Raw genomic sequence first — 7,170 nt, 5'->3', positions numbered from 1 at the left:
GGGACCTGAGTGTAATTTAAAATTAGGTTATAAAAATAATAATATTCTTATTAAATATACATTATATCAATCAAATAATTAATTTATAACTATTTTATCAAAATTTTATAATTATAATTTCAAATTTTTATAATTATAATTTTAAATATCCAATAGTCAAACAATCATGTGTTACTAATAATGTTTAATATTAATTATTTATAACTATCTCATCAATAATTTATAATTATAATTATAATTTTTACAATTGAAACTTTCCATATTCAATAGTTAAACTGATAAGTTTAAATTATAAAAAGTTAAAATTATAATTATAAATTAGTGATGATCTAATTGTAAATTATTTAATTAATATAATGTATATGTGTTTAATAGGGATATTATTATTTTATTATCTCAATTTTAAATTACACCTAGATCTCAAAGGATCTAGTTGTAATTTTAAGTTTTACTAAATTTGCTTTACAAGATCTATATATAATTTTTTTATGATTTAATACTTCTATTCACTTTTTATAAAAGTGTCTTACATTTGAAACTAATATTAACCGATAAAAAATGTCTTATATTTTATGCGAGGAGAGTGCCCCCCGCGCACACACATATAGGTAGTGATAATTTTTTTTTAATTAGTATAATTAAAAGACCGAAGAAATGAAAGCGTTACAAGGGAGAGTAATGGGTTAGTGTTGACTTATCCCAAGATCGTTGCTTCATCATAAACAATTTAAAAATATAAGATATTTTGAATCTATTAAAGTATAATAATTATTTTTTTAAAAAAAATACCCCTATTAAATATGTTACTTTATATTTTTTTAGAGTAAAATATCATATTAAATATAGATAAATATAAAAATATAAAATTAATTAAAAATAAATAATTATTTTATTAAAAATAAAATTTTATTAAAAATGTCTTACAATTTTACACAGGAGAAGTACACAACTTTCTGGTGTCGCACTATTTATAAATTACATCTCATCAGCATTTGTGCGTGTTGCCCCCATAATAAAAGGCACACAAGCTTTGTAAGTGCTTAAGAAGCAAAGATATGCGTGAAATTAATTTGATTAAATCAGAATTAACCTGGGGTGTATTTCTACGCCTCCAAATATGAAATATACTGTATACGATATCAAAATATTTTTATAGTAGATAGGAATTTTTGAATTTTTGTGATAGTTTAAGAGAGAAAATAAACTATTTTAAATTTTTTCTAATTAAAATTATGAAAATATAATATTTTAAAGCTCACATATTAAAATCATGAATTTCTCATTTAAATAATTATTCGCAACTTCATATTTTAGGCTTGAAATGAAACACTTTATGGGGCTATAATAGGTAATGTGAGATTTAAGAATTCTTTCGGCATGAAATTAAATTTAGTTGCTGGTCAAAAATCATAAAATTAAGTTTTATTGGATTTAGACTAATCCAGAAATGTCGGAGTGTCATTAAAGCCCATGTTCCATTTGTTTGGGCTATAAATGTAGTCTGAAAATATCCCATTTTGAACCCAAAAAAGACCAAAAGAGTTCAGACCCTTAACAAAAAGAAGAAGACGACCCAAATTGTTTGGGCCTCAATTTTCATTGTAAACTCTTTGCTAAGATTACCCAACATGGAACAGAACTCGAACAACTTGTGTTCAAATGTACAGGTGCGAACATTTTTGTTTTTAATAGAAAGCCACAACAAAACCGTGTAGATAGACAAACTAAATCATATCAGCATATAAAAAGTTTTTACAGCCAAAAGGTGGGCTATCAAAAATCTAAATATCTAAATTGTCAAAAAAAAAAAACATGATAAGTCATTCAATCTGTGCATTGAGTAACCTCCCTAAAGGCATGGTAAAAAGTGACTGTTTAATGTTACATAAAAAATTCTTCAATTTTGTTCATAGTAGTAGCTAGAAGATGATTAGTAGAAAACTTGTTGTGAAAGTATGCACATTTTAAAGGAAGCAAACATGTGCACCATCAATACCTTATATTTATTTTTTTAAAAAAAGAATCAATATGGGAAGAATTTCAATCAAGGACCATAGAAGAAAGATATTTGCTCATGGGTCCCAAAAAAATTTGAAATTTTACTGCAAGATTTGTGGACTAAATTAAAATACAATGGGTGGCTGAAAAGATTGAAATGTCTTTTTACAAAATTTAAAAACAGTACTTGATTACTATTTAACTTTACTTGTTTATAGCTTACTTGTACTTGTTAATTCTTTAACAGTACTTATTACATAATTAACGAGTTAATTATGTGACTCTATAATTTTAAAAATATTACTTGTTAATTTCATAATTTTACTTATTAATTTATCAACATAATTTGTTAACTACTTAACTTGACTTGTGAATTCTTTACAAGGCTTGTTCACTCAATTTGAGCAAAAAGCATTATCACTATTTATTTATTTTCTTACTTCACTTGTTAATTTATCAATATCAGTTGTAAATTACCCGATTTCACCTATCAATAATCATACCAATATTAGTTATTAATTATCTAATTTTTACTTGTTAATTTTACCACCATTAAATTACATGACTTTTTGATAATCATACTAGTTTAATCATTTTGTCATAAATATAGAATCATTAGTTGTTAATTCTCTAGCTTTAATTGTTAATTTATTAATATTAGTTTTCAATCATTTTTTTCCTTTTGCAAAAGGGCATTTTGATTTTTTCAGTCATCCATTTTATTTCAATTTAATTCAGAAATCCTGCAATAAAATTTCAAATTCTTTTGGAACTCATTGGTAGCTATCTTTTTTTTTTATGGTCCTTATTTGAAATTCTCCCATAAATTTTATCTTTTTTTTGGATTTTTTTAAATAACACTATTTGGTCCTTATTAATTATTATAAAACCATTTCTTATGGCCCTTTAATACAATATCCTTTGCCCAAATTAAGGCTGCACAAAGGATTTGGATGAGACTGGACTTTGGCTTAATCTGAAGTTTGGTCTTTTTCATGAAAAGAACTAGGTTTGGCAACTCGTAATTTGATTTAGTCCAATAATAACTCAAAGATTAATAGAATTGGACTTAGTCTATAGAACCGGAAGACAGGTCCTATCAATCCAGTATTTACTTAATTTTTTTTTTCCTTTTTCCCTGTGAGCGCCAATAATCCATTTCAACCTAATATACTCTATTAAAATAATAAAATCACTTAAAATCATAATAAATCCATAATAATTTTTAACAAGAAAAAAAACCAATTATAGTCCAAATGGTCCAAATTATTAAATTATTATTCTGACACTACGATGAGCTAAACTTATTAAATTATTAATAGTCTTAACTTATCATTATAAATAATTACTAAATTAATTATAGTTCTATTAAATAAATTTAACAGGACCATACTGGACCAAGTGGTCCAAATGTCCAACCTCCTGTCCTATTCAACCCAAAAAAAATAATCTAATTTTTTTAATCTTATCAATCCTAAAAGACCAATTTTTAACAAGACCGAACCTCCTCAGGTCAAACTAGATTAAACAGGACTGGAAAACTTTTGCACAGCCCTAGTCCAAATCATTGATTTTTTTTTTTTGGCTTTGTTATTCCCTAACCAACCATATACATATTATTTTAACTAATTAAAATTTTCTAATTAATAATTTTTTTTGAGAGTAATTTTGAATTTTTAAAAAATGGATGACTAATTTTAATAGAATGTCTTAATCTATATAAAATTGTTGAGAAGTCTTATAATAAGTATAGGAAGAAAGAGATATATTATATTTTGTAAAAAATGATGGCTGTTTTTAATAGTTACATTATTTTCTACTAATATATATGACTCATTCATGATGCTAAAGCAATTCATGTATGGAAATGGAATTACGGAACTCAAATTCCCTTCAAATAATGTCAAAGAGAGTAAATAAATGCACGTGGGCAAGTACAGAGCTTCTCATTAATCATACTGATATTCGCATTATTCACAGCAACCTAACAACATCAACAAAACCAAACCGAAAGAACCGAACTGGGTCTAGAGAAAACTGGAGTCCCCACAAGGCCACAACAGAGAATCTGCTTCCATGGGCCTTATGGGATACATTGAAATTTCTTCTCAGGTCTGACTCATCAGTTATTTTTCAGCACATATATATAAATGAAATCAGCAAGCACAAGGCATGCAAGATGATCAGTGAAAGCCATAAATGACCTTACGAGGATCCAACTGTCCACTGCAATAGCTTGACGACACAGTGGACAGCTCCTGATATCCCTTCCATTCTTCACCTTGCTTCAATACCACTGGATTCTCAATTGCTGCACAACTCAAACATATCATGCTCTCGTAATCTTCATCACCCATATCATTTATTGCCTTCGCCTTCCTCTTCCATGGATTCCACACCACTAAACAAACACACCACTGTCAGAAAGACTCAAGCTTTATTAATTATTTCCATCACCATCAAAATGATCTATATATATCTCAAACCTGTATCTGCCATCCCGTTCTTCTTCAGTTCAAAGGTTCTTTTCTTCTCGTGGTCGATGATGGCGATTTTATAGGGTGTGCAAAGGTAGGTTCTGTCCACCTACAAGTTCATATTAGCACTCATCAGTGGAAAATGGTAGGTGAAGCATGATTTGATTACTGATGAGAGTTTTGTTGTTAATTACCTCGCCGTCGAAAGTAACTGCATCTGCTTGCTCTGTGAATCTCGTCCTGTTGACGAGGTTGTCCAGATAATCAAGTGTCTCCAACCCCTCAATCCTTACTTCACTGAAAATTTTGACATGCACAAGCTCTTTTATTTTTTTTCCCCCTCTTAAAACCCATAAACCTACCATAAAAAGGTCCTAAATTCTGAATTTGTTACCATAAATACGAATATATAGTGCATTTTTCTTTTCAAATGTTACAAGAACACACCTGATGTCTGATACGCGTAAGTAGTTGCAGAGAGCGGGGGAGAAAGAAAAGGGTTTGTTATCAGTGTTTCTGACTCTGAGAATTAGAACGACCTTGCCAGCACTGAGGGTGATGCGAAGTCTGAGCTCAAAACTGCAAAAACCAATCAACCAAGAAGTTTCAGTTCTACAGCATTTGATTGCCACCAATGAAAGAGATCAGAAACACAATAATAATAATAATAATAATTCACAGTTTTATTTGAAGGCATGCATGTATACCTTCGAGGCCAGATCTTTAAATCTTCTCTGGTGGACTTAAAGATCAGATCCACGGACGAGTGATTGTCAGATGGAGGTAGAGGAGAAGGGTCTCTGTCCAGCGACCACAATCTGCTCCTTGCAAATCCTTGTTGATCCAGCGAACTCATATTCCCAAACTGCCGAACATATCAGAGTCGAACTAGAATCATTCACAGTACACGGAACACAACAAAGTTTGAATTTCATTTCTGAAGTGTCTGTGCCACTGACGAAACAAAAAAGAAAACAACTAATTAACCTGAGGAAAGCAGACTGATATCCCTCCTCTTATTGCTTTAGGTTGTTTCAAGTTGGCCTGCGAGAGAAGAAAATCACCATATTTCATAAACTTAACAAACTGAACAGTTACATACAAAAGGGGCAGAGTAATTGTTGGAAGGTAACTTGAAATACAAAGAATTTTCTTACCTTACTGCTCTTGAAAAGAAGTTCTTCATTCTTCTCATTCTTCCAGGAAACAATCTGGCCTCCATATAGAAGTACCTGAAATCATTCATCCACAGTACTATCAGAACTGAAAGCGTAATAAGAGCTTCAAATTGAACATGCAAATTTAGGCAAAACAGAAAACATAGAACCTACATACATCTGCAGACGAACCAGTTGGTTCAGTCAATATAATACGGGACAATTCATCCGAGTCCTGAAACATATTCAACGGCATCGGTCTGGGCCTTAACCTCGCTCTCATGCTACTCAGTTTCCCTTTACTCCAATCCAGCTGCAACCAAAGAAAACCACAGAACATTTCATCTTCAACCCACACAACAGTAATATGAACTATGAACTACGGAAATTACAGGAAGAAAGAAGAAAGAGTTTCGATTGAATCCGTGAAAGGAAGGGACGGGGATGGCGTACGTTTGAGGCTAAGTGTGAATATGGAGCTGATTATGTTATGAGGTTGGATTTTGGAAGCAATAACTCTGCGTTGTTGCGAAGGTGCATGTGAGATTGTGTAACTATATATAAGGCTACAGACGCAAATTGTGAAGAAGGAAAGGACCAGAGACGCGAAATGGCATGGAGCATGAAGCTTGACAAGGACGAACCTTTTAACATAGGATTCTCTGTTAATTACCGCCCAGGTGCCACCAGAGTTTCAGGTAATCGTTTCTTGTTCGGGCTGCGATTGGTCCAGCTCGGCCCTCCTCGGGACCTTGTCTGCCACTTTGGTGTGCCACGTCATCGTTGTATGAAACTCTCTTCCTGTAATGTCACGATGTGGCTGTTCTTGTTTGTGCAATTCTCTACGTCCCATTCCCTAGCGTGCCTTTCTTAGAACGGAATTCAAGAAAATTATGATCCTCCATGCATATACATCTATTTGTAGCATTATTCTCTCTCCAAATTTATAATAAAAACTTTATTTATCATTAACCATGTTAATATTATCATTTTCCATATTAGATGAGGAGGATTCAAACTAGTTCTAGAGGTGAAAGTGTTTACTGTTTAATAGACTAATTTCAAGAAAATACTTTATCTTATCCATTAGTCACTTCCAACATGTCTAAGTAGAATTAAGAAAAATTTTAAAATTGATTAATAAGTTTTAAATTTTATCTCTACTATATACATAATTTAATGACACTTTTTTCTCACCAACATTTAATGAGATACAAAAATTGTGATAAAAAGTCAAGTGATGTGTTTTTTCTCTATATGTACTATAAATATGATTGAGTGGAGTATTTAACATTTGCTAAGAAAGAAAATACATGTGTTTGATTATTGGATAAAATAAAAAGCCGGTGAGATGTCTTAGAGAATCTTAACTAAGTTTATTCAAAGCAGATGATATCATGACTGAGGCATGGGCAACAAGGATGATGGAGGAATCAAAGTTAAATTTGATACTTCTTGATGTGAATAGAGAGGCAGCGTTGAAAAATTTACTCAGCTGGTATTTCATCATGCTTTTTATCTGAACAAATATACATGTG

At 31.0% G+C, this 7,170-nt stretch overlaps 1 protein-coding gene across 1 annotated transcript; it reads right to left on the bottom strand.

Moving 5' to 3' along the window:
• Nucleotides 1-3,904: 3,904 nt before the first annotated feature.
• On the bottom strand, nucleotides 3,905-6,271 carry LOC129300483 (putative glucose-6-phosphate 1-epimerase). Its single transcript, XM_054939057.1, has 9 exons — nucleotides 6,086-6,271; nucleotides 5,811-5,945; nucleotides 5,633-5,707; nucleotides 5,463-5,519; nucleotides 5,183-5,340; nucleotides 4,923-5,054; nucleotides 4,670-4,772; nucleotides 4,485-4,584; nucleotides 3,905-4,399 (listed from the first exon to the last, which is right to left on the bottom strand). Exons 2-9 carry the CDS (start codon nucleotides 5,913-5,915, stop codon nucleotides 4,182-4,184), a joined length of 948 nt encoding a protein of 315 aa, XP_054795032.1. The 5' UTR covers nucleotides 5,916-5,945; nucleotides 6,086-6,271; the 3' UTR covers nucleotides 3,905-4,181.
• Between the last annotated feature and the right edge of the window lie 899 nt (nucleotides 6,272-7,170).

This window comes from Prosopis cineraria, unplaced genomic scaffold (genome assembly GCF_029017545.1).
Source record: "Prosopis cineraria cultivar Desert tree isolate PC_DT_omini unplaced genomic scaffold, ASM2901754v1 PC1613, whole genome shotgun sequence".
Classification (NCBI taxonomy): domain Eukaryota; kingdom Viridiplantae; phylum Streptophyta; class Magnoliopsida; order Fabales; family Fabaceae; genus Prosopis; species Prosopis cineraria.
The sequence above is the reverse complement of the archived record's forward strand: the minus strand, read 5'-3'. Positions and strand labels throughout refer to the sequence as shown.